The 26,898-nt window shown below is 38.8% G+C and overlaps 1 protein-coding gene across 2 annotated transcripts in view; it reads left to right on the top strand.

The window, feature by feature from the left end:
• AASS (aminoadipate-semialdehyde synthase) overlaps positions 1 to 26,898 on the top strand; it is a 61,856-nt gene that overhangs the window by 2,560 nt on the left and 32,398 nt on the right. The window contains exons 2-11 of one of the 2 annotated variants that reach the window (XM_043589355.1): positions 5,365 to 5,589; positions 9,742 to 9,918; positions 12,631 to 12,715; positions 16,005 to 16,072; positions 16,181 to 16,327; positions 17,261 to 17,339; positions 17,467 to 17,594; positions 18,984 to 19,132; positions 20,539 to 20,661; positions 21,050 to 21,161. In XM_043589355.1, coding sequence (XP_043445290.1) covers positions 5,380 to 5,589; positions 9,742 to 9,918; positions 12,631 to 12,715; positions 16,005 to 16,072; positions 16,181 to 16,327; positions 17,261 to 17,339; positions 17,467 to 17,594; positions 18,984 to 19,132; positions 20,539 to 20,661; positions 21,050 to 21,161 — 1,278 coding nt within the window. In that variant the 5' untranslated portion in view covers positions 5,365 to 5,379. The remainder of the gene's footprint in view (positions 1 to 5,364; positions 5,590 to 9,741; positions 9,919 to 12,630; positions 12,716 to 16,004; positions 16,073 to 16,180; positions 16,328 to 17,260; positions 17,340 to 17,466; positions 17,595 to 18,983; positions 19,133 to 20,538; positions 20,662 to 21,049; positions 21,162 to 26,898) is intronic. The other variant, XM_043589356.1, reaches the window with a different exon arrangement.

Raw genomic sequence — 26,898 nt, 5'->3', positions numbered from 1 at the left:
AGAGTGTACCTACGCAAGGGGAAGTGAAAGTATGGAGGATGGTGTTGTTGCATGCCCAAGCCTCGTTCTAGCAAGCCTTGGGGTTGGGAGGTATTTGGATTAGTTCTAGGCCATCACCAGGTGTCCTATTAATTTGGAACTCTTTCGGGCCTCTCCAGGATTACTATAGTCTGGATACCAAATATGTAGTGTGGGCCAAGACTCTTGGCCGTGGAGCTGTGGTTCTCTGCCCTTGTAGGTGGCTTTTTGTCAGATATAATTTCCTATGAATACATCTCACAAAATCTTCTTTGGTTCATTCATGTGATTTAGGATGATGATCTTTTATTTCATAGTAACTGAAAGAAAATGGTGGGATATGTATGGAATGCCAGGCTTGCCCTGTCTGTCTATCTATCTACCTATCCATCCATCCTGTCATCTAATCACCATTTTCCTTTTCACTTCTCTTGAAAAGGTTAGAAAATACTAAGGACATTTTGGCATGTCCTCCCTCTGCCCCTTTCTCATGTGTACGTTGCAAAGATAGAGAATTTAGAAGTTAAAAGAAGTTCTTCAGTCTTCCCCCTGTTGAAAGATGGAAAGAGAAGTATGTTCTATTGCTACGTCCAGCCACTTAATCTTCCTCCTATCACAGTACATGTCTGTGTAATTCACTATAATACTCCCATAAGTGTTTAGAGTCATTTCAAATTCCTGATTGATCCTAGATAAGTAAAAACATTTATCTCAGTGCAGATCCGATTTTATAAAAACAGAGAGAAGAATATTTTAAATTTCATTTTTATGGTATTTGGAACATTGGTCTTTCATATGATGAAGGAAAGACTGTTTAGAAATTGTCAGGAGAAGAGTCTTATTTCCCTCCACTGCCTATGTGACACTTCTCTTTCTACCCCGTATTCCTCTTCTCCTGTTCCTCCTCCTTATTCTTCTGACTCTTCCTTTGTCTTCTCCTCTCATTTTCTTGCTTTCCCACATTCTCCTTTCTCCTGCCACAGGCTGTATTAGCACCTCGCACTGTCAAGTGAACTCACTAGAGCCAGTAGATAAACCAGGGGTCTTCCTGCTTCTTTGGATTGAAAGCATTGCCAGAAATACACCTTACGTTTATTTCCTGTTATTCTTGGAAAAGCCCACAAAACTCAGGACAGGGAAATCCAAAACAGCCCACCTGGGCATATCCATGAAATACCAGACCCTGCAGTGCCCTCCCTAAGAGCAATGAAGAAATCCTCACTGCTACAGATTTTTTGATGACCTTAGGGTGAAATGAATGGTGGGCCTGGAAAGTTTCATGTTGAGACCCAATTTCAAGGTTCAAGCAATTACTAACACAGTAATACCTGCTATAATTGAATCTTTTTTTTTTTCCAAGCACCCAGAAACGTAGAATTTACCTTGGCAGTGACTCAGGAAGGGTTTTTGGTGGCACATGGGAAAGGGATCCACAGAAGCACCCCATACTGGAGGGGAGAACTGATCATTTACTCTAGTAAAGTCGATGCCATATGGATCTCTTTTATTTGTGAAACGAGCTGGCAGCGGTAGCAAGCATCAGACCTACATGGTGTGGATCTGCAGGCTTTGACAAAGAGAAAATCCCACGTATTAAATATTAACCTGGGAATCCTGCTTCTGCTTAAAAGCAGCAACTCTAGTCGGACTCCAGTTCAGTTTTTCATCTGTAAAATAGAGATGATAACAGTTATCTAATCATTAAGATTTTTGCAAGGAGGAAATGAAATAATGTCTATAAAGAGCTCAGCATAGTGCTTGGTACATAATGCTAAATCATTGCTAACTACTGTTGCATTTATTTAAAAGCAAAGCTACAGAAATTATGAGTTGAGAATTCCCTAGAAGAAGTGAAAGTGAAAGCAGCTTCCCAAATCAACTTCAGAGTGTCGCTCCCTGCTCCTTTCCTTTTCTAGCCTGCACGGAAAGTTCTGCCTTTGCAAACACATGTGTGTGTATGTCCGTGACTCCTCCTACACCGTATCCCCCACCCCAGACAAGGGAGGTGGGGAGGAAGGGGTGGGATGGTCACTGAGTGAGGGGAGGCTGCGATTATAAATCAAGTTTGGGACGAGGAGAGAGACTAACTTATCTGATTGTGTTCCCTCATATTGGCTCCAAGAATTGCTACTAAGAATAGTGGATGCAGGGTCATTTGGTCACCTATGGTGTGTGAAATAGAGCCCCTGCTCAGAAGATGGGACCATTTCTGGGCTCATCTGTGTGTTCAACAAACCTCACTTGTCTTTGGAATTGGTTTTATTTAAGAACATAGGGACTTCAGTTCTATGAGAGTTGCAGGTTTCCCTTTGTTTTGGGGAGAAGAAGTGTTGTGGGCTCGGGCTTGGGTTTGGGTCTAATACAATCTCTTTTAAAAACAAAACTATGAATAAACCAAAAATTAGAATATATGGCAGTTTTGCTCATCAGTATTTTGGCCCAAGTAAAAGTTAGCCTGAGCTCTATCATCAGCGTGTTTGCTTGCTGTGGACATTGTTTTTCTTCCTGCCTTTCTTCTTTCTAAAGCTTCTTAGCTGATCTCCTTGCTGTTTGCTTTGTTCTTTTAGTCTGTTGTGTTGTGAGTTGACCTATAATTTTTCTATCTCAAGTGGCAAGTAGTTGCCCCCAGGAAATGCACTTGTATGCGCCACTGTTTAGACAAAACTTCCATCTGCAAAGTGAGTCTGATTTAGAGATTGCAGTCCGATGTAACAGAAATGTGTTCCATAAGAATTTTTATCTATGCCAGCAGTGATTGGTGGGAAATTTCTAGAAGGCGTGACATCATTTAGTCCCCATATTTTGATGCCATCCTTAAACATAAAATCATTGAAAGTAAATTGTCATCTGACATGACATTTGACTGCCAAGTATATGTAACCATTTGAAGAGGAACAGAGTATTGTTTGATACTTATGCTTTTATATAAAACTTACTCTCTGCTGACGCATAGTAAGCCTCTCATCAACATTTCTTGATTGAATAAATGAGTGGAATTATGCAATCTGGAATAGCAGTTAGAAAACTGGTTGAGATAGGTCTGGGTTTAATATAAAAGCAGGAGGAAGTGGCATGAAGAGGAAATCCTGAAAAGGGGAACAGCATGTTTATAGCAACAAAAGAGTCAGGGAGGGTTAAGACAGCGCTTCTTAAACTTTTAACAGCTATGGTGAAGAAACATGTTAGTTTTGTTGTCTTAAATTTCTAATCTGCCAGGACCAACACTTTCATAAAACTCAATAACAATGAATTACTGCAAAAATGATCATGTGATATAAAGATTTACAAGTGCTTACTTCCTATTTCTACATAGCTCATACAGGACCTGTATAAAAAGCAGTTCACTGACTCCAAACACAGGCTCCAAACACACTTTAAGTAGCACTAGTTTAAGGATTGGTCGGCGATAAAACTCGAAAGAGGTTGGAGCTGGATTGTCAAGAATCCTGCACATGATTATAGGATTCCAACCTTTATGCCATCAAAATTGGCACAAATTATCTTCCTGTACTTGCATTTTAGGTTAACATGCTTAAAACTTTTGTGCTGGACACATGGTTGATGAAATGTATACAGTAAAACCTTGGATTGCGAGTAACTTGTTCTGCGAGTGTTCCACAAGACGAGCAAACATTTCTAATACATTCTAACTTGATAAAAGAGTGATGTTTTGCAATATGAGTAGTATGCGGTACCGAATGCCACATGATCACAACTCTCTCTCTCTCTCTCTCTCTCTCTCTCTCTCTCTCTCTTTCGCTGCGGGTTTGTGGGTGATCGCCCCCCTCCCCCCATGCTCGAATGCTCAGTCTCAGGTCACGGTGTTTGGCAAAAATCAGTGATTTTCCAGAACATTGGAAGGTGCCCACAACTGGCACTAGTGTAGTTTTGTCACTTCAAAGCACCTATAGGCAGTCGTTTGCCTTTCCATACAAGAGTAAGCTTGGGAGTGCTTTGCTCCATTCTAGGTCAGGCTGCCTGCAGATAAAGACCCTTTCCTTTGCTGCCTTATTGCCAGTTATATTAAATACAGTATATGACAAGAGTTTATTAATACTGTACTGTAGTCAATATCCGTGAGCTTATACAATAGCCCCCAGGCAGAAAAAGTTGAAAAGAAAGGCAATAAGAAGGAGATGATTACGGTGGACGTTAAGAAGGAAATCATCGCGAAGTGTGAATGAGGTATGCAAGTGGCTGAAATTGCAAGATTTTATAAATCTAACATCTGCATCTCACCTGCAGAGGACGAAGAGAAAAAGGCAGAGGAATCAGTCACTTCAAGTGAGATTAGGGAGATGTGTAAAATGTGGGGAACAGTGCAAAACTTTGTAGGAAAGACCCGCTCCCATAAGGCTGTAGCAGTGAGAGCTATGCACCTGTTTAACAAAGCAATGTCCCATTTCCGCGAAATCCTCAAAAGAATGCAAAAGCAAGTGTCATTGGATAGGTTCCTCATTAAAGCTGCATGTAAAGAAAAAGATTCCATTGAGCTAACAGATAGCAGGGATTCCCTTAGTGATAGTGAAAGTTGTCCTACACAGTAACCCTCCTCTCTCTTGTCTCCCTCACACCAGATGCGAAAGTTTTCAAAGGTAAGTGCAGGTTGGGGTGCCTGGGTGGCGCAGTCGGTTAAGCGTCCGACTTCAGCCAGGTCACGATCTCGCGGTCCGTGAGTTTGAGCCCCGCGTCGGGCTCTGGGCTGATGGCTCGGAGCCTGGAGCCTGTTTCCGATTCTGTGTCTCCCTCTCTCTCTGCCCCTCCCCCATTCATGCTCTGTCTCTCTCTGTCCCAAAAATAAATAAACGTTGAAAAAAATTTTTTTAAATAAAAAATAAAAAAAAAGGTAAGTGCAGGTTAATTTGTTTATTTTTCTTTATATTTTGTATTTTCCTTATTATTTTGTACTATATTACAGTATTGTAATCATTTTTTAATGAGTGTTTTTGGATTGTGGAGCAAATCATCTGAGGTGCCTTTGTTTTTTATGGGGAAATTTGCTTTGATATACATGTGCTTTAGATTATAAGCACGTTTCTGAAACGAATTCTTCTCTCCAGCCAAGGTTTTACTGTGTATAAAGAACGGTTTTGGCTTAGCAGATACTGGTTAGTGTCCTATAATTTGCTCAGTACTTTCTTATTTTGGAAATAAATAAACTCACTGGTGGAAATTTGGGTTTGTTGAGTAAAGGAGCACTTTTTATCGTCTAGGGTTCTCCTCCTCTCTCTTGTATCTGTTCCATCTGAGTTGGTTGGATTTTACAGCAGATTTCTCAGGAGACCAGAACTGATCTGTGAGCCCTCCTGCCTTTTATTGCGCTATTCTCTTATGGTGTCTTTTCAGTCACCAGGTTTCAAGATGCTACGAGTACAAAGGACCAAACTGGGCAGGCTGGGGCTCAGCTTGTACAAAGGGCTTCACCACAAGGCTGTGATGGCCCTGAGGCGGGAGGATGTGAACGCCTGGGAGCGGAGGGCACCCCTGGCCCCCCGGCACATCAAAGGGATCACCAACCTGGGGTACAAAGTCTTAATACAGCCTTCCAATCGGCGGGCCATTCATGACAAGGTAAACATTTCTAATTTTTTCAATGAAGGAGCATCAGAGTAAAAATAAAATGTTTGCTAGTGTCATGTAAATGCCACATGACAGTATCCCTTTCTCTTTCAGAATTTTTCCTTGGGTCCAGTATTCAGTCAATAAGTATTATTTTCACTCCATTGCATGCTTTCTCCAGCTGAGGGGTGGAGGGATTGCCTTTCGAAGGAGGTGGTGTCCTATAGTCATGTCTCCAGGTGTGACTCTAGTTCTGGGACTGGGGAGACTAAGGTCAATAAAAAACTGCCTTGCCTAGGAATAAATCACTTTCCTACATAACCATCATACCTAAGAAATTAATAATTCCATAATATCATTTCACATAGCCCATCTCAAATTCCCAATTGTCTCAATGGTCTTCACGATTTTTTAAAATTTTTATTAAAAATTCTTTTATTACATTTCTTTATTTTTGAGAGGCAGAGAGAAACAGAGCGCCAGCGGGGAGGGGCAGAGAGAGAGGAAGACACAGAATCCGAAGCAGGCTCCATCCAGGCTCTGAGCTGTCAGCAGAGAGCCCGATGTGGGGCTGGACCTCAGGAACCAGGAGATCATGACCTGAGCCCAAGTCAGACGCTCAAGCGACTGAGCCACCCAGGCACCCCTATTTTTTTTTAATTTTAATTGAGGCTTAATTAAGGTTCATTGCATTCATTGTTATGTCTCTTTAGTTCTTTTAATCTAGAACAGCACACCTGTTTGATTTGTGGTATGGACTCTTTTTGAAGAATCCAGGCTAGTTGACTTGTAGAATCATCTGCTTCTGGTTGTAATTAGTCTTGTTTTTATTCTGGTGTTTACATTTGGGTTAAACACTTTTGATATAAATGTGATATAAGTGATCTATGTTCTTCCCATTGGATCACATCAGAGACACAATATATCAGGTTGTCCCAAGGTTAGAAATTTGTGGTCACTTGGCGGAGGTGGTTACCACCAGATCTCTCCATTGTATAAGTACCTTTTTCCCTTTGTAATTACTGAGTCATCTGTGGGATGATATTTTGAGACCGGTGAATCTCCTGCTTGTGTCTCAACCACCTTTTGCTAAAGATGTTAGTTAGCATCCATTGATAATCTTTGCCTGAATCATTTTTTCCCGTGGAAGCTTGCAAAATGATTTTCTAATTTTATCACTCTTCTAAGTTATTTGCTGATATTCTTCTGCAGAAAACAGATTTCCTTTAGTTTTTCCTTTCTCTTTTGCTCTTTCGAGTATCATTATGGATGTATGAGCCTTTTCCCTTGCTGATAATCTATTAACCATTTTCTTAAATGTCTGAATTATCCCAAATTTGAGATAGAGGGTCTCTTTAAGGGTTCTCCTATGTCTTTGGACATGAATCCATTTATTTTTGAGCTTTCTTGTTTCCTGCAGCAACATATGGTCTTAGCCTCACCTTGTGCTTTTTTGCCCCACACCTGGGATTAGCCATTTCATCAGGGAACCCTGATTTCTTTTAGTATATAGAAACCAAGATCTGATATCTCATGTTAGGTGTGCTTATTTTTACTGGGATAGTGTCGTTCTTAGCCCCTTTAGTGGACAAACTAAGAAATACACAGATTACACATACCCATACACATATATATATACATATAACATACATATAATACATACATACATATATAATATACATATGCATATATATTATTTAATCATGAGTTAATACTGGTATTTCCATTAAAAATTTTAACAGTGCAGGTTTTTCTTACCTTTAAAATTTTATATTTGTATGTTTTCTCCAGCAGTGAAAATTTTAATTCTTTATAACATTAATGCATGTTTTTTGCTCTATCCTATATTATACATAAAATAGTTTTGGAATCACAATACTAATATTACAACTAAGGATAAACCTATTAATGCTAGGGGAGTAGATCTTAACAGTTCTCATCACAAGAAAAAAATTCTGTAACTATGCATAGTGATGGATGTTAACAAGACTTATTGTGCTGATCATTTTGCAATACGTAAAAATATCGATTATTATGTTATACACCTGAAACTAATATAATGTTGTATGTCACTTCTACCTCAATAAAAAATAAACTTATTAAATGGAGTTTAATTTTTTTAGTTGAAAATTATTTTTTGTTTTAGAATACATCTCAGAACAAATATTCAGAGTGCTGTATTCAAGTTATGTGAATTATACAATGTGTAGTTACACCATCGTTGTGATCTACAGCTGGATTTATTTGTGTTTTTTCTATACATTTTAACGGTTGCTTTAATATCCTTTTTGATTTAATTATATTTTTAAAATAAGTGAAACATTTACAAGTTTCAAAGGTGAAAATGATGTACAGTGATGTGCTGCAGAGAAGTCTCCCTCTTATCTTAATCCCTTAGATCCTCTTCCCACCCACTGCATAGGTTACTATTGTCATTTCTCATCTATTATTTCTATATTTCTGTCTGCGAAAATGTGCATGCATGAGCGCGTGCGGGCGCCCGCGTGCGTGTGTGTGTATTCTTATATAGAAGGTTGTATACTATACATACTGTATTGCACCTTATTTGTTTAGTCGACAACATACCCTGACACTCACTCCATGTCTGTTCATAGAGATCTGCTTCATTCTGTTTAACGGCTGTGCTATAATTATTCTGTTGTAATTACTCCATGATTTTTTGTGATTTATTTAACCAGTCTGTTATAAATGGGTAAATAGATTATTTTCAAAGAAACAAGGTATGAATTACATGTTCATTCTTGTAGTGTCTTTCTTATAGCTTCCTTTGAAGTAGATTCCTAACTAGATTCATCTTCCTTTTATTCAACGGCCACTTTTGATGCTCTTTTAATTCTGCCTGGATCATGCTGCTCCTTTTGTTTAGAAATCTGAAATGACTGTCTATTGCCTCCATGTACTAGCTATTCAATCTCAGATGAATGTGTAAACCTCAGGTTTCCCATTGATAAAATGGCCACAATAATAGCACCCACCTCATGGGAGTTTTATGAAAATTAAATGAGATAATTCATGAAAAGAACTCAGTTAAAGCATGTACTAATTTATTAATAAATGATGATGATTTTTTTATCCCATAAAGATCATATTCACCATGATAATACTTAGTTTACTTTTCCAAATTGATTTACCCACTATGCCCTTAATATCTCCTTATTTTCCAGGCTGCAAATTTGTATGTATTCCTTCAGTGCCTCTTACTGATATTACCATGTTGCATTTCCCACCTCCATCTTTCCAAATCCTACCTAGGCTTCAAGATTACTTTAAGTTTGCGTATTTCCTTGGTAGTCTTACCCAGGAATTATCTCAGTATTCATTAAACTACTGTATCACTTAGGTTCTGCTGTGCACAATTCTTTTGAATTTGGTCTCATTTACTGTGCTCCTGACTTCTTTTTACTATGTTTTGTTAGTGCCTTTACAGGAGGGGTGTTGTCTGCCTTTTTGTGTATCTTATCATCTCATCTGTAGCACAGTCCGCTGGACAGAACAGGGCAGTAATAAATAGTAATTGAACCAAAAAAAAAAAAAAAGAAAGAAAGAAAGGAAAGGAAATATTGCAGATACATGTCTTTCTTTTAAAAATACCTGAGTAAGGGGTGCCTGGGTGGCTCAGTTGGTTAAATTTCCAACTCTCCATTTTGACTTAGGTCATGATCTCACAGCCATGACGTCCATGCCCAGTGTGGAGCCTGCTTAAGATTCTCTGTCTCTCCCTCTGTCCCCACCAACACTGCTCAGGCTGTCTCTCAAAAAACAAAACAAAACAAAAACAAACAAACAAAAAAACTTGAGTAATAAATTACTATTTTGCATGTAGTGTTTCAGTGCATTGTTGATATAAATTATACATTTCACAAGTATTTTTAAATCATGTGTGTTAGTGGTTATGATTAAACTATTAACGGGACTTAAATAAGAATAGGTGGTAAATTTTCTAATTGTTTTTTTTTTTGCTACAAAAGTCAAGAGTATTAAATTGATCTTTAGCCAGAAAGTAAAAATATTAGAAGCAGTTGTTCTGTTATTTGTTCCAATGCCTTCAAAAGATTGTGCCTTTAATTGCTACACTTACTTATTAAAGAAAATGTGAATACAAAAAATCAGGGAAATAACTTTTAACCAAAACTGCATTCCCAGGAATATGTTAAAGCTGGTGGCATTCTTCAGGAAGATATTTCTGAAGCTTGTCTAATTTTGGGAGTTAAAAGACCCCCGGAGGAAAAATTAATGTCTAAGAAGACTTATGCATTCTTCTCCCACACAATAAAGGCTCAGGAGGCCAACATGGGCTTGTTGGATGAGATTCTAAGAAAGGTAACTAGTGACCAGTAATCATAAATGTTAACACAGAAACAATATTTCTTTTTACTTTTAAATGTCAAGTGGCGTTTTAGTTTTCTTTCAGCATCTAGGGAATACATCATGTTATTCACCTCAGTAGGAAAGGTGGTCTATGAGTTAGTGCTAGAATGGCTCTGCTTCTTTTAGGGCTCCTCTGCTGTGCAAGTTTGGAATTTGTAATAAGAGAAACCAAACATATTTCATTCTTTTTGTATTTTCAAACAGAAAGAATGATAGAATTGTTCCCCCCAAACGATTAGCAGTCTATAAGGCCAATTGGTCAGATATTACCAAGTAGAATTTTATTGCTGAAAAGAGCCTCAGGAATCATATAATCCACTTCTGTCATTTTTCAGATGGAGCCCTGAGAGGCAAAGTGACTCAACTGAGGTTGCACAGCTCTGTAGGGCCAAACCTGGATTGGGGATTACTTTTACATTTATTAACATTCGTATAGGAAAAAAAATCAATTTTCGAGATACAAATACTATGGAAAAACTATCAGGTGTTTAAAATGTAGAGTATTCATTCAACAAATATTTGCTTAGTGTCTACAATGTGTCTGATACTGTTCACTGCAATGGCAATAAAGTAACTGTCTTTATAGAGCTTACATTCTAGGGGGAGGAGAGAGATGATACATATATAAATAAGACATCTCATCTGTCACTTGGAGATATGTGTGATGGAGATAAATATGATACAGAAGGAGAAAAGGGGTGCTGGGCACCGCAGGTGGTGATAGTTTAAATCGGATGATCAGGGAAAGCCTCACTGCAAATTTGGCATTGAGCAAAAATTTGAAGGAGGTGAAGGATTAAGTCTTATCCATTGGAGAAGAGACTTCCAAGCAGAAAGCAGAGTAGTGCAAAGTCCTGAGGGTCTGGTTGAGCAGAGGGTTAGAGTAAATCATGCTCTGAAGTTCTTATTCAGCTTGCTGTGTGGATAATATCGGAGGTGGAAGGAGAAAATTGGCAAGATTGTTAGTCTAGATTAGTATGGGTGCCAGGTTACAAAAGACAGTGGCTTACATGAGGGAGGTGGAAATGGAGGTAGTGATACACAGATCAGTATTTTAGAGTGTATTTTAGAGATCAGATCCTGCAGAAGTTACTGGTGAAATGAATGTGCAGTATGAGAGAAAGTGGAACTGGAGAGGAGTCCAAGGTTTTGGCCTGAGCAGTTTGAAGGTTGCCACAGACTGAGATGATGCTAGCGCAAGAGGAAGCAGGCTTGGGTGGGAGGATCAGGAGTTGAGTTCAGGGCCCGTTGAGTCCAATTTGTCCCTTAGACATGTAAGGAGATTTTAGATTTTAGACATTCAATTTTAAGGAGATACTGAGACGGCTGTTGATACGAGTTTGTAGCTCAGGAGGGTCGCTCCTCCTGAGACACATTTTGTGGTCAGAGACTTGATGGCATCTAAGAACATGAGACTGGATGAGTGTAGGTAGTGAGTGTGGGTAGAGAAGGCCAATGTCCAGGTCCTGGGGTAAGGATGTTAGAGCATTAGAAACGAGACTGGAATCTGCGAATAGGCAGAGGACAGGAGACTTCACAAACAGTAAAAGCCATAGAGGAAATGTGTTTCGTAAAGGCCTATGGCATACATTCCTACTAACTTCAAATATGCTAGACCTCGGCTAGTTAATTGCCAGTGGTTCTGAAGAACGAGTTCGAAAAAGTGATTAGTGGAAATAATATTATAAGAGGAAGGTTTCACTTAAGTAGGTAAACTCCTTAAAAAGTACTTCAGAAATTTTGTTGTTATATGAACTTTTGTTCATTACAAGAGAATTAATAGAAGCAGAATAGGCATGGCTGCTTTTTGGCAACATTTTGTAACCAATTACTTAGAGTTGGATGAATCTTAAACATTCTGAAATTCAGGCACTTGGTAAAAATCATAAGGTATTTAAGGAAATATAATGGCTGTTTAAAGCATTCTATAATTACAGTGTGTCAATAGCTTTTAACCATGAATTGACAGGACATTCCTGAGAGGGAAGGTTCCCAAAGACAGGGAAGAACGTGGTTTTAGTGAAGCTGAGAAAGTGAAAAGCAGGCTGTATGTACTCCTACTTTGTGAATAAAGCTTATTTGTAAAAGGACGGGGAGAGAGAAAAGAGGGAAGGAGGAAGGAAGGAAGGTAGAGAGAGAAAGAATGAGAGATTTGTGCGTACGGACTTGAGAGGGGTTGTTGTTATTTTCTAGGTAGGAAGGAGCAGTGTACACAGGGATGATGCAGGAAGAGAAAGTTCAAGAGTGGTCTGGGAGGACACGGGAAAAGCTGGGATCCAGTTCGCAGAGATTAGCCTTAGGAGGGACTTGTTTTCTTTGAGGCTAGAAGGATGGATATGGGGATGAATGGGGCTATAGATATATCCGTGGATGCTGCTGGCCTAGGAGAGGAATTGATGCCTTTCCTGTTTCGTTAACTACCATCAAGGAGCACTAGGCACTCTGCTAGGACCATTCTTTCATCTCAAATCATAAACCTATTACCGGTTTGTGACCCAGCATTTTCTAAATAGTTCATGGTGCACCTAATGGTAACTTATAAAGTCTAGTGAAGACATATTTTATAAGAGGAAGAAATGTGAAAATTTACTTGCTCGTATATGTGCTTACTCATTGATATGAAGCTGGATGGGTCTGAGTCAAAATCTTTTATTCTTTCTTCAGGAAATCCGACTGATCGATTATGAGAAAATGGTGGATCATAGAGGAATACGGGTAGTGGCATTTGGACAGTGGGCAGGTGTAGCAGGTAGGTATGCCAGGGTTTTACATCACTCACTTTCTGAATTTGCCTGGGGTGTAACTAGGTGTTTTCCTTTTTTTCTGTGGCAAGGGCATGAAAGTGTTCATTTCCACCCACTAAAAATAAACATGGGTGTGTGCCTAAGGGTGATGAATATTAGGGGAATAAAATAAGAAGGTAAATCATTAAATACCTTCATTACAAAAGTTAAAAAAGAAAAATCAGGGAAAAGGAGAACAACTATGAATAGGGTCTGGCTTTTCCGGTAGTTCTGTCTGGAAGACTAGGAGAGGTCAGTTTGGTGATGAGAAATTATGAAGAGGAATAACAGGGGGAAGGAAGGGAAAAGATACAGGGGTAGGAACCAAGAGAGGAACAGTTTAGAAAGAATAAGAGCTGTAGTTTGGGGGAAACTACACTTGACTTTTGTCCCATTAGTACTTTGAACCTTCTTTAGTTGAGAAAACATCACCTTATGTTATAACCATGCATCGGATTAGATTACTTGAAGGTCTGTACTTGTTAAGACAAGCAGACAGAAAAGTTGTGGGGATATAGGACAGGAAGACATCATCAGCCACCCTAACCTAATTGACAGTTATTGAGTACTCACCCAGATGGCCCATATGCTGGGTCACAAAACAATTCTAAATAAACATAAAATGTTTGAAATCATCAAGTATGTGCTCTGACTATAATAAAGTCGATTTTGAAATAATAATAGAAAGATATTTAGAAAATTTCTAGATATTTGGAAGATAAGCAATATATTTTTGAATAACCCATAAATCAAGAAGGAATCACAGAAAAATTAGAAAATATTTTGAGGGCGCCTGGGTGGCTTGGTCGGTTAAGCGTCCGACTTCGGCTCAGGTCATGATCTCACGGTCCGTGAGTTCGAGCCCCGCGTTGGGCTCTGTGCTGACAGCTCAGAGCCTGGAACCTGTTTCGGATTCTGTGTCTCCCTCTCTCTCTGCTCCTCCCCTGTTCATGCTCTGTCTCTCTCTGTCTCGAAAATAAATAAATGTTAAAAAAAAATTAAAAAAAAAAGAAAATATTTTGAATTGAATGAAAATTTAAAACAGCATACCAAAATTGATGAGGTGCAAATAAAATGATGCTTATAAGGAAATTTTTAGCATTTGGTGCTTTTATTAGAAAAGAAGAAAGTCCAAATTAGTGATCTAAACTTCCATCTTACAAAGCAAGAAAATGAAGAAGTAATTAAACCCAAAGCAAATACAAGGAAAAGAATAATAAAGATAAGAGGGGAAATCAGTGAAATCTAAAGCTAGTTATTTTTAAGCAAATCAATAAAATTGTTAGGCCTCCAGTTAGACTGATTAAAAAAAATAGAGAAAGAGAGTGAAGCCACAATTTACCAGTATTAGGAATACAGGAGGGGTCGTCACTATACATCCTATAGACATTAAAAGGGTAAGAAAATATTATGAATAGGCCAATTAATTTGACAATGTTGGTCAAATAGACAAATCCCTGAAGGACAGAAATTACCAAATCCAACTCAAGAAGAAATAAAAAACTTGAATATCAATGTACAAAAGAAATTCTAATCATAGGCATTTATCAAGAGAAATGAATAATTTTTTTTGTAAATACTTATTTCTAGTAGCTTCGTTCATAATAGCCTAGAGACAATCCAAATGTCCATCAGCAGAGGAATGGTTAAATAAATTGTGATATATCCGTAAAATAGAAAACTCCTTCATCAATAAAAATAAGTCAACTACTAATACACTCAATTATGTATGAATCTCAAAAACATTATGCTGAGTCAAAGCAGACGCAAAAAGAGTATATACTTATAATTTCATTTATATGAAACTGTAGAAGTAACTATTCTCTACAGAGAGAAATGAGGTGAGTGATTTTCTGGGGCAAAGGGTTGGAGAGGACTGAATGGGGTGTTGGAAATATTCTATATCTTGATTAGGTCAGTGATAATATGGGCGTGTACATATGTTCACAGTTATCAAATGATACATTTTAAATTGGTGTGTTTTATTGAATATAAATTACTCTTTTATTTTTTTTTTTTTTATTTTTTTTATTTTTTTTTATTTTTTTTTTTTATTTTTGGGACAGAGAGAGACAGAGCATGAACGGGGGAGGGGCAGAGAGAGAGGGAGACACAGAATCGGAAACAGGCTCCAGGCTCCGAGCCATCAGCCCAGAGCCCGATGCGGGGCTCGAACTCACGGACCGCAAGATCGTGACCTGGCTGAAGTCGGACGCTTAACCGACTGCGCCACCCAGGCGCCCCATAAATTACTCTTTTAAAAGTTGACTTAAGAAAAAAGATCAAAGAACATTTCAAAGGGATACAGAGAGGGCAAGTTATGTTCCTAAAAAGAAGGGGAGAATGGATGATGAGGTCTTTGCTATGGGTATGCTGAGTTTTCGTTGTTTGAATCCAAATTGAAAAATCCATGAGGTAGCTGATTAGTTCTTGAAGTGAAATATCTGTGTTAGAGATACAGACTTGGGGTCAGCAGCATACAGAGTACTCGAAATTTAGGACTGGATGAGATTAGCTAAGGAAAAAAATGTAGAGATTGAAGAGAATAAGGCCCTGGACAGAATCCTGAGGCTGATTAAGGTATAAAGAAAGGGCACGGGACACTAGTTTAAAAGAAATGGGCAGGGGAAGAGGCACCTACAGATGTGGGAGGAAAGTTTTCAAGTCAGAGCTGCTAAGGGAAGAGAGGGTTCTAATAAAGAGGGATTCCATGTTGCCAAATATCTCTGACAAGTAAGTCAAGATCTGACAATTGTCCACTGAGTTTAATTAACTATTTAGGTCACTAAAATTGATGACAGCGGTCACAGGTAGGGCCAATGGTGACCTCGTTTTGCTTGTTCATTAGTTTTGGTTCAAGAGGAATGTAAGTGTCTTTAAATGTTGATAAGAGTGAACTAATAGGGAGGGATAGTGAAAGAAATAGTAATTCAAGAGTGAATTCCTTAGAGAAGGAATGGGAAGAGATGGGATCTGGAGCAAAGGTGGAGAGATTAACCTTAGAGAAGAAGACGGACACTCTTTCCATTCTGGCAGATTGAAAGTGGAAGGGATAGACAGAGATGCAGCTGAGTTAGTACTTTTGATGGCCGCCAGTTGAGAGGATGGATAAGGTGACCACCGGGGCCCCTTCCAAATCTGAGATGCTGTGGTCTGTGCTTCCTCAGAGCACCGAGCAGGTTGGAGAATGGTCAGAGAAAACAGCTTCAGCTCCTCCCGACTAATGGTTTTTCTGTTGGTCTGATTCTGCAATAGGGATGATCAACATTTTACATGGAATGGGGTTAAGGCTCCTTGCTTTGGGACATCACACACCTTTTATGGTGAGATGTGTATTTTGTTTATCATTTTGAAAATACATATCACACTTTAAGAACAGGTAAATGTCTCAGGATGTAGACTAATTTGAATTCGTGTGTGCTTGCTTTCAGCACATTGGCATGGCTCATAACTACAGGAACAGCAGTCAGGCTGTGCAAGCCATCCGCGATGCCGGCTATGAAATATCTCTGGGTTTGATGCCAAAGTCGATAGGGCCCTTGACATTTGTGTTCACAGGGACTGGTAATGTATCTAAGGTAACTTCTCAGATACTTCTAAGAATATCTGCTTTCTGTAAAGCAGTCAAAACTCTGAGACTAACCCAAAGGATGTGAGGATTTTAGGGATATTTTAGAGCCCTGCTTTTTGGATGAGTGGGCATTCTGTTTTTGGTACTTTTCTTACCTATGTACTTTTCCCACAGTAAGAGAGAAGTGATGGTCCAAACTCATTTTCTTTGCTCTTGGTTGACTCCAAGCTGTCAGGGGTTTTGAATGCTTTTTCTTTTTAAAGGGATAAGTCATTGTTAACGGTATAAAGGTCTGTTCTTAGAGAGGTCTGTTTTACCTTCGTCACTGTGTTGTCCAAAAGTTTGGAATTGACCACAGGATGTAAACTCTTTTAAATGACTTGGGGTTTTGCCAGTAAGATTTTAGAACGCCTAATTTAGGATTGTAATTCATACTTTCTTCCTTTTGGGGTGGTTTTGAGAAGACACTTGTGATCCCCCAGAGAAACTTGTAATTGTAAAAGAGATCTTTCAATGAAAATATTTTACAAACAGGACATCACTATTTGTATTATACTGTGAGATAGCCATCTGATTTTTTTCCATAGGAAATATAATTCCCCCACTTGAAATAATTCTGCAGTGGAGCAAACATAAATAGGAATATTTTGTTATGTTTTCATTTCTAAGCACCCTTGTGTCTCCTCTGGGTAACTTAAATAAAAAAAAGTAAAAGTAAAGCTCCTTCCAATTAATGCTGTTTCATTAATAAAATAAATAAAAACTGGTTTGTAGGCTGTGTGCCAGAAGCTTACCTGTACTTCTGGGTTGCAATCCTCGCTGTAGGGCAGGACAAGTGGAGCTGTGTAATTGTGGGGAAAGCGAATTGGAATCCTTGCGGGAAACCATGTTGGCTTTTGTCCTATTGATTTTTAGATTTGTACTCATGCATTATTTATAGGGAGCCCAAGAAATCTTCAATGAGTTACCTTGTGAATATGTGGAGCCACACGAATTAAAAGAAGTTTCCCAAAATGGAGGTAAGGGGGAGGAGGATGACTGCATGTATCTTTTACTGTTTTTAACAGTTTCTGTGTTAACATATTTTATCACCATAAACCTTTATCATTTGTCACCTACTTTACTCATTTCTTTCTCTTCTGCAAGACCTGAGAAAAGTCTATGGGACGGTGTTAAGTCGCCATCATCATCTTGTCAGGAAAACAGATGGTGTGTATGATCCTGTAGAGTATGACAAATATCCTGAGCGCTACATAAGTCGTTTTAATACTGATGTGAGTATCACACTCTGCTTCTGAGTTGGTTGCTCATAACACACTATTGTTAGGTTGTTTTCAAGGAGAAAAATTATGAATGTATATATTGTTTTTCAGTTCCCCATAATGACTCGTGACTCCCTTGGGTTGGCCTTAGGGGTTGTTGGCTTTTATTGATGTTTGGAGTGGCCTTTGCTTAAGTGGTTTTGCTGGATATGTTCTTTGCTTCGCTGTCTCTGTTTCTACTTCAGGTCTGCATGTGCCCAATAACTCTAAACATTTCCCATGGCGTGTTGTTTTCTGTATTTATCTTGGACTAGTTAGTACTGTTGGCAAAACACAATGTCTATGAGGTTTCATCTCAACCTAGGTTTATCCCACCTGTTGTCACAAATTGCACTCATAACCCCAGCCAGCTATCTTGAGGCATGGCATTGGTTACAGGGGACTAGGGTGAAACAGCTATATAAGCAAAGACCCATCCCCACTGTACAAAAAGTTATGTACAATTCAAAACCTTCTGATGGAGACACGCTGGGCTCATCTTCTAAGAAGAACAATGTATTTGTGTGTTCTGTAGTCAGTGGTCATGCAAAGTCCTCCTCAAAATAAACCAAAAAACCAAAAAAATAAACCAAACAAAAAGTGCATTTACTGTGAAAAGAAATGTTTTAAATAACTTTAAGTATGTTTGAGTAACAAGATTCTAGATTCTGGTATGAAATTTAGCTGTTCTAGCATATAGAGCATGCTATAGAGAAGAACTCTTACCTGTAGCTTGAGAATGCCTGAGATTTTTGAGAAACAAAAATTATGAAACTAGTTTCAGACTGAAAAATTAAAAATCTAGTAAATTTACATCCCTCCTCTTTTCCCCAATCACAGAAGTGTTGGTGATTGGACGCATCCTAAAACTTATAATGACCTAGTTACCATGTATGTATGCATGTAGTACATTCGTCCATGGAGCTTACAGATGTTATCTGATTTAATCTTTACAGCATTCCTTTGAGGAATGGGGTACGTATTATCCCCATCTGGCAGGTAAGGAAAATAGAGCCTAGAGAAGTTGAGGTAGTGTGATGTAGATCACACTCCTGGTGGTTGAGCTGGAAATAGAGTACTAGGTCGCTTGATTCTGTCCTTTCCTTTTTCTTGGCCATGCATTATATTAGAGAACAGAAATATTAATGCATTTATGTTCACGTATTTCTCTATCATGGAATAATTCTGGGTGGGTATTTATTGTCTTCACCTCACAAAGCTACCAACGACCTGGCAAATAACAAAGTCAATTAGAAGTAACATTAAATTATTTCTCATGAACTTTACTGATAGTTCTCTTTCAGCCTACTTCGTTGAAATTCTGTATTGCCTATCTTGTTGAACTTGGCACTTGCTTTACAGATTGCACCCTATACAACTTGTTTAATTAATGGAATCTACTGGGAACAAAACACCCCTCGATTACTAACTCGCCAAGATGTCCAGAGCCTCTTGGTTCCGGGCAAGTCCTCGGTTGCTGGTGTGGAAGGCTGCCCCGCATTACCACACAAGTAAGGACTTCCCTTCAGTAATGATGGCAGTTTGTAGTAGCTGGACCCACTAGTTACGGTATCATTATAGGAGATTCATGTATCACCAGACTTGACTATTAATGACTAGTTGTCTGCTTTATCTTACTTGATCTCTTGGCAGCATTTGACAGTTAACCTTCCTTCCCTCTTGAAACTCTCTTCCCTTAACTCCACACGAAGCTCAAAAGTAACCTCAGAAAGATCTGCGTCCCCAGCCCCGTCTCTCTCTAGTCTGTTACTTTTTTTTTTCTCTGAAACTCATGATCATTTATTTTCCTGTGTTTATGATTTTTCTCCCTCCTATTAAAATTTAATCTCCTTAAGGATAGTGGCCCTATTTATCTTGGCTTCAAGTACCCAGTACGTTGCCTGACATGTAATTTGCATTCAAATAATTATTAAATGTTGAGTATATAATTAATCAATAAATATTTGTGAACGCTTCATCTGCCTTGCACTCTGCTAAGCTAAAGGACAGAGAAAATATATGATTGCTACCCTCAGGCATGTAGCTGGCAAGAAGTAAATGTCAAGAGAATGCTAGGAACAATAAATAGCACAAGAATTGAGAAGAAACTGGGAACACTGGGCTCAGCAAGGCTTGAAAGGGAGGACTGAGGGGAAAGAGAATTTCAAGTGATAGGATTGGTGCCTGATAAATACGGAACCACCAAAGCACAATTTAAGTCACAGCGAGTTAAGACATTAGCTCTAGTGCAGGGTTTATAAAGGCAAGTGGTAGTTGGAGACTGGGCAGGGAATTTTTGGTCAACCACTAAAGGATTTCAAAAGCTGGGCTGAGGCTTTTGTTCTTAATTCTAGAGGTTTCCCTGTATTAACATGGAAAATTCCGTAGTAGCTCTATAAGCACAGACTCATCCCCACTGTACCAAAAGTTACCTACAATTCCAAACCTTCCGAGGGGGCACACTGACCTCACCTTATATGAAGAACAATGTATCTGTGTGTTCTGTAATCATTGGTCATGCAATGACCCTCAGAACAAACCTTGTGCCACTAAGCAGAGTGCAGACAGTGTCATCAAATATTCATAAGTTATTTAGAGCTGGCTAAATAGGTTAACTTTAACTAGGCTGTTTGCTGTGATTTCTCTAGGGAAGCGGTTTTCCACTTTGATTTTTTTCTCATCCCCCTCTTTTTCTCCTTATTTTTGTGTGTGGAGACTAAAACTCATCTTGGGAAGACTGTCTATATCCTAGAAGGATACAGTGTCCTGAACAGTGAAGTGTAGGGAAAAAAGCTGAAGAACCCAGGAAATATTTGGCATCCACACTGAAAGTTGTTCCAAGCACCTTTCACTTCTATTCATTTTTTATCTTGTTGAGAATTCCACACTTTCATCTGAGTGTTGATGTTATTTTCAGACTTGTGGCAATATGTGACATTTCAGCTGACACAGGAGGATCTATAGAGTTTATGACTGAATGTACGACAATAGAACATCCCTTTTGTATGTATGATGCAGACCAGCATATTATTCATGACAGGTAAGTTTGCTGGGGCTGCAGATGATAAGAGACACATAATAATACATCACTTACTTACCTTGGTATAGTAGTTTAAAGTATTCAGTATTTTACATTTTTATGAAGGCTATGCAAATACCAGAGATATGCTCAAACATATTAAAAAATTTGGTAAAAAAAACAACAACATGCAAATTCAAACACTTAAATGCATGCATACTATATTTAAATGGGAGATGGGTGGCTGAAGAAGGGAGGTTTGGTTGAAAAGTCTTGTTTCTTTTCTTACACACTTTGATACCCAGCTTTAAATTATTATGACACAAATGCAATGGTTTAGGCATCTGGGAAAGTTAGAGCTTACAGATAACGCTGTATACATCTGAATAAAGCATCTCACTTCTCCTAGTGTCGAAGGCTCGGGGATTCTGATGTGTTCCATTGACAATCTGCCAGCACAGCTTCCAATTGAAGCTACAGAATACTTTGGAGACATGCTTTACCCTTACGTTGAAGAAATGGTAAGCTGACTGGCAGCATCCACAGCAATTCTGTGGCTTTCAACAGAACTGCAGCGTGGTCCTAGGGATGTCTGGTCTTCTATATCTAAGAAATCTGTTGTAAAATGGAAGACCAGCCCTCCCTCAAAAGTATTTATAGACACTCTTTTATATATTCTGCTAGCTTGTCTCATGGGGAATAGAATTATATAACTGCCTTCATAGTGAATTATAATAGCATTTATCTTCCATTATTCATATTTTGTTAAGAAAGTGGCCTGTGGGGTAAGATTTTCCTTATTTTCACTCTTCCTGCCGTCTAGGTCAATGCATGTGAGAACATTCTTACTGTGCTGTGATTAATAGATTTGAAAAATCAGAAATACAGAGACTTATTGGATGTTAGTCACTAATGCTTAGTTAAGTGACAGCTTTTGTTGTGGTCGTGTATTTTTCACTGTAATCAATGATCGACTGCCGAAATACCGTGCTCTCTAAATTCCATTTCGTTTGCCAAAGATAAACACTCTTATTTCAGTGTTTATCTTTCTTTTTTTTTTTAAGAGAGAGAGGGAGAGTGTGCACACGAGTGGGAGAGAGAGGCAGCAGGAGAGAGAAGCTTAAGCATAGAGCCCGAGGTGGGGCTCGATCCCGCCACCCTGGGATCATGACCCGAGCCCAAATCGAGAGTCAAACACTCAACTGACTGATCCACCCAGGCACCCCCAGTATTTATTTTAAGCGTTCATACTCGCTTTCTCTGTTGAGAATTTCTATCTTTTCATACCTTATGAATGTACTGTTCTTTATCACATAGTCATAGTTAGAAAAGCCACTTTATAGTCTTTGCATCATATTTCCCAGTTTCTGGGTCAGCTTGGGGCTGAACTTTTATTGATTGTCTTTTCCCTTGAAAATGGGTCAAGTCATAGTTTCCTGGTTTTCTCCAGTTGAATAATTTTGGAGTGTGTCATGGGTGATGTGGATAGCTATGCTGTGGAGATTCTGGATCGTTACATTTCTCTTCAAAGTGTTGATTTTTTGTGTGTTTTAGCAGACATTTAATTTGGCTAGCTTTAAATTGAAAACTCTGTCTCACCTGAGGTGGGGAGTAGTTCAAATAAAAGTTCAGCTCTTTGCTTTCCTTGGGCTGCTTGACCTGCAGATGCTCAGTTTGGGGGTTATCCTGAGACTCGGAATAGGGTTCACATGAAAGTTGGACTTCGCTTTTTCCGAATCTGTGCCCTCTGCCATCCCCCCTCACATTCTGGAGGCTGTGGTTGCTCTGGGTTCCATTCCTGTTTTTAGATCAGAAAGTAGCGAGCTGGCTGCGTGTTTCTATGTCTTTGCACCACGTTGCCCATCCTGGGCAGTGCCAAAGGCTGGGCAAAGGAAACTACTGTGATGGTTATTTCTTCCAAGTTTTGACGCTCCTCCAAAAACTGCCAGCTATTTTTTCATTCTCGGAAGCCCTCAAGTAGTTGGTTTTGTTTGTGTTTTGTCCAGAGTTTGTAGTTGTTATCTGCAGGAGGAATGGTCCGTTAGAACTCCCCACAGGCCTAAGATGAAATGCGCCAGTCATAATACATAGAATCAACTGGACTCTAGTAGACTTTTGGAGTATGTAGAAGAGCTGTTGGTGAGCCTTTGGCTTTAATTCCTCTCTTTGAATGCTTAAATTATGTGTTTTCGGTGCAACTCTTCCTCTATATGGGCCTGGTTTGTCTTGTGGATGGATTTGACTGTTAATTTCTTGAAATGTGTTTTTGTATGGCTGCTCTAATATCACTTACCACTTAAAAAAGTTGTTATAAGCCATTTTCAACTCACAAATTACTACGTTTCAAAACTTCAGTTATAAGTATATTTCCATTGGACCCTACAACGGCTTTTCATTCCTATTTGTCTTTAATCAAAATTGCCATTCATTGGGGTGCCTGGGTGAGTCAACTGAGAGTGTGACTCTTGATTTTGGCTCAGGTCACCATCTCATGATCTTGTAGGTTCGAGCCCCACATCAGGCTCTGCGCCGACAGCGTGGAGCCTGCTTAGAATTCTTTTTCCTCTCTCTCTGCCCCTCCCCTGCTCCCTCTCTCTCTGTCTCTCTCTGTCTCTCAAAATAAATAAATAAACATTAAAAATGTATTCATCCAGTAGAGTTGATCTCATATAGATACTAGGAGAAAAGCAAGCCAGTTTAATGAATTCCCGGTAAAGTGTGATTCAGGGTTAGCCTATGTACTTGATGGGGGATAAGTACATTGATTAAATATAATTTTCATTAAAGAACAATATATATTTTTACATTATATAATAGCATGAAAATTAAAGTGTCACATATAAGCGATACACAAGTATACAGCATGTTAAATTACCACAAAGACACCTATGTGAACACTGTGTAGATTAAAAAAAAAAGCAATGTTAGCATTCCAGAAATCCCCTTATACCCCTCCCTCTACTGTCCCAGCTCTCCTTTCAAAAGATAACTACTATCGGGGTGCCTGGGTGGCTCGGTCAGTTGAGCTTCCGACTTCGGCTCAGGTCATGATCTCACGGTCTGTGAGTTCGAGACCCGCGTCAGGCTCTGTGCTGACAGCTCAGAGCCTGGAGCCTGCTTCAGATTCTGTGTCTCCCTCTCTCTCTGCCCCATCCCTGCTTGTGCTCTGTCTCTCTCTGTCTTTCAAAAATGAATAAACGTTAAAAAAATTTTATTTAAAAAAAAATTTTTTTTAACGTTTATTTATTTTTGAGACAGAGAGAGACAGAGCATGAACAGGGGAGGGGCAGAGAGAGAGGGAGACACAGAATCTGAAGCAGGCTCCAGGCTCTGAGCTGTCAGCACAGAGCCAGACACGGGGCTCGAACTCACAGACTGTGAGATCATAACCTGAGCTGCAGTCGGACGCTTAACCGATCGAGCCACCCAGGCGCCCCCCAAAAAATTTAAAAAAAAGATACCTACTATCTTGACTTGTATGTATGGATTAGTTTTGCCTTTTGGGGTGAAAATTTTATTTTATTTTTTGACAGTATTCATCAAAGTTTAAACTCACTTCTGATAATTCCATTAAACTTCTTGGATTTGTTTATGTTCTTTGTTTTTTTTTTCTTGGTTTCAGTAAATTCTTATCACTTAATATGCATGTTTTTTATTTTTATTTTTAAAATTTTTTAATTTATTTTGACAGAGAGAGAGAGAGAGAGAGAGAGGATGCATGAATGGGGGAGGGGCAGAGAGAGAGAGGGAGAGAGAGAATACCAAGCAGGCTCTACATTGTCAGTGCAGAGCCAAACATGGGGCTCGATGCCAAGAACCGTGAGATCATGATCTGAGCCAAAACCAAGAGTTGGATGCTTCACCGACTGAGCCACCCAGGTGTCCCTGCATGTTTATTTTTAATTGAATGCTAGATATTGTGTATGTAAAATTGTAGAGATGATTTGAGGCTCTTTGGATATTGTGTGATTTTCTCCAGAGAAGATTTCCTTTGTTTCTGGCAGGGAGAAAATCACCTCAGTTCAGTGACAGAAGGGCAAAGCCAGGCTTTAGATGTTTAGAAATCTGATGTCTTTCACTTCATCATTTATTTGAAAATGCAGTCTTTCAGGATCCCAAATGAAAATCTGGCATTGACTGGGGTCTCCTTCAGCAGAACTGAAACTCCAATTTTTATTACAATATTATTTAAAGTTGGCCAAAAGCTCTTCCCAGTTTCTCTGCATCCCAGCTGCCACTTCCACATTGGCAACTACACCCATGGAAAGTGGTGACAGATGCCAGACTCATCACTTTGGGCTTCCTTCCCCAGAATTATGGTGCAGCAAGTTTTACCTATCTTAAATTTTTTTTTAATTTTAACTTCAGTATAGTTAACATGTAATAGTATATTATTTCATGTGTACAATGTAGTGATTCAACAATTCTAAACATTACTCAGTGCTCGTTTTGGTAAGTGTACCCTTAATCCTATTGACCTATCTCATACATCCCTTCACCCACCTTCCCCCTGGTAAGCATCTGTTTGTTCTTTATATTTAAGAGTTTATTTTTTGGTTTGTCTCCTTTTTTCCTTTGTTTGCTTAATTCCACATATGAGGAAAACCATGTGGTATTTGTCTTTCTCTGACTGACTTATTTTGCTTAGCACTATATTCTTTGATTCCATCCATGTTGTTGCAAATGACGGGATTTCATTCTTTTTTAAAAAAATTATTTATTATTTTTGAGAGAGAGAGAGCACACAAGCAGGGGGAGGGTCAGAGAGAGAGAGAGAGAGAGAGAGAGATACAGAGGATCTGAAGCAGGTTCTGTGCTAACAGCAGCCAGCCTGATGCGGAGCTTGAACTCACCAACTGCGAGATCATGACCTGAGCCGAAGTCAGATGCTCAATCGACTGAGCCACCCAGGCACCCAAGGATTTCATTCTTTTTTATGACTGAGTAAAATTTCAGTGTGTGTGTGTGTGTGTGTGTGTGTGTGTGTATACACCACACCTTTTTTATCCATTTGTCTATTAATGGATGTATGGGCTGCTTCCATGATTTGTCTATTATAAATAATGCTGCAATAAATATAGGGGTGCGTATATCTTTTCAAATTAGTGGTGTCATATTCTTTGGGTAAATACCCAGTAGTGGAATTACTGGATCATATGGTAGTTCTATTTTTAATTTTCTGAGAAACCTCCATACTGTTTTCCACAGTGGCTGCTCCAGTTTGCAATCCCATCAACAGTAACAGTGCGCAAGTGTTCCTTTTTCTCCACACCCTTCCCAGCATTTGTTGTTTCTTGTGTTTATGATTTTAGCCATTCTGACAGGTGTAAGGTGATATCTCATTGCAGTTTTGGTTTGCATTCCCCTGATGATGAGTGATGTTGAGCATCTTTTCATGTGTCATGTTGACCTTCTGTATATCTTCTTTGGAGAAACGTCTGTTCATGTCTTCTGCCCATTTTTAATTGGATTATTTATTTGTTTGTTTTGGTGTTGAGTTATATAGTTCTTTATATATTTTGAATACTAAGCCTTTATGAGATAATGTCATTTGCAAATATCTTCTCCCATTCAGTAGGTTGCCTTTTAGTTCTGTTGATTGTTTCCTTTGCTGTGTAGAAATTTTTGTTTTGATGTAGTCCCAATAGTTTATTTTTGCTTTTGTCTCCCTTGCCTTAGAAGACTTATCTAGAAAAATGTTGCTATGGCCAGTATTTGAAAAATTACTACCTGTGCTGTCTTCTAGGATTTTTGAGCTTTAGGGTATTACATGTACGTCCTTAGCGCATTTTGAGTTTATTTTTGTGTATGATGTAAGAAAGTGGTCCATTTTCATTATTTTGCATATAGCTATCTCCAAAAACCGTTTGTTGAAAAGGCTGTCTTTTTCCCATTGGATATTCTTTCCTGCTTTGTCAAAGATTAATTGACTGTAAGATTATGGGTTTCTTTCTGGGCTCTCTATTTTGTTCTGTTGATCTGTGTGTCTATTTTTGTGCCAATAGCTTACTGTTTTGATGACAACAGCTTTGTAGTGTAACTTGAAATCTGGGATTATCATACCCCTAGTTTTGGTTTTCTTTTTTAAGATTGTTTTGGCTATTTGGGGTCTTTTGTGGTTCCATAAAAATTTTAGTATTGTTTGTTCTACTTTTATGAAAAATACTATTGGTATTTTGATAGGGATTGCATTAAACTTATAGATTGCTTGGGGTAGTATGGACATTTTAATAATATTTGTTCTTCCAGTTCATGAGC

The sequence above is a fragment of the Prionailurus bengalensis genome, chromosome A2, assembly GCF_016509475.1.
Source record: "Prionailurus bengalensis isolate Pbe53 chromosome A2, Fcat_Pben_1.1_paternal_pri, whole genome shotgun sequence".
NCBI classification, from domain to species: Eukaryota; Metazoa; Chordata; class Mammalia; order Carnivora; family Felidae; genus Prionailurus; species Prionailurus bengalensis.
Note: the sequence above shows the minus strand (reverse complement) of the source record. Positions and strands in the feature narration are given on the sequence as shown.